Source organism: Bison bison, unplaced genomic scaffold (assembly GCF_000754665.1).
Source record: "Bison bison bison isolate TAMUID 2011002044 unplaced genomic scaffold, Bison_UMD1.0 scf7180017864492, whole genome shotgun sequence".
Classification (NCBI taxonomy): Eukaryota; Metazoa; Chordata; class Mammalia; order Artiodactyla; family Bovidae; genus Bison; species Bison bison.
In genome coordinates, this window is record NW_011495051.1 from 8,166,471 (window position 1) to 8,166,990 (window position 520).

Consider the following 520-nt stretch of genomic DNA (forward strand, 5'->3'; position numbering starts at 1 on the left):
CGGGAACAGCCGACAGCCGATGGATTCGGTTGCCAGGGCTCCGAGCGGAGCGGAAACAGCGCCTTTGAGTCACGCCAGTAGGTAAGATCGGGTCTTCGTTGATTTCGAGTAAGGAAGACGCCGTAGGGACTATGGTGCATAGTAGAACCTAAGGAGGTACCCCGGGAGGGGTCAAGGGAGACGTGGGGTCTCCAGAGCTCGAGGATGGATGCAAAAGAGCAACCAGGATCTCGAAGAAGGTAGGGTAGAGACCTGGGCGATCGAGAAGTCAGGAAGCTGGGTTTTCAGTGTGTGTTGTGGGGAAGAGGGTTAAAGAAGGCCCCTGGGCTCAAGGTGGGAGCAGAAGCGTGGGAGCGAGGCGAGGGCGGAGAGGGGAGGAGCTTGTGGCCGCTTCTCGGGTCCAGGAACTCCGCCCCCACCCTGTCCACCCTCAGCCAGACCGGCTTACCTGAGAGGCTGAGAAGCCCCAGGCCCAGGGCAGCCCAGAGGCCGAGCAGCGCCCGGTGCAGCCCTGGCGAGG

General features: G+C 62.1%; 1 protein-coding gene across 1 annotated transcript in view; it reads right to left on the bottom strand.

Moving 5' to 3' along the window:
• Positions 1-512, bottom strand: part of ICAM5 (intercellular adhesion molecule 5, telencephalin) — a gene marked incomplete at its 5' end in the record, with an annotated part of 6,828 nt that extends 6,316 nt beyond the window's left edge. Inside the window, one exon of the mRNA XM_010828379.1 lies at positions 449-512. Coding sequence (XP_010826681.1) covers positions 449-512 — 64 coding nt within the window. The remainder of the gene's footprint in view (positions 1-448) is intronic.
• Positions 513-520: the final 8 nt, after the last annotated feature.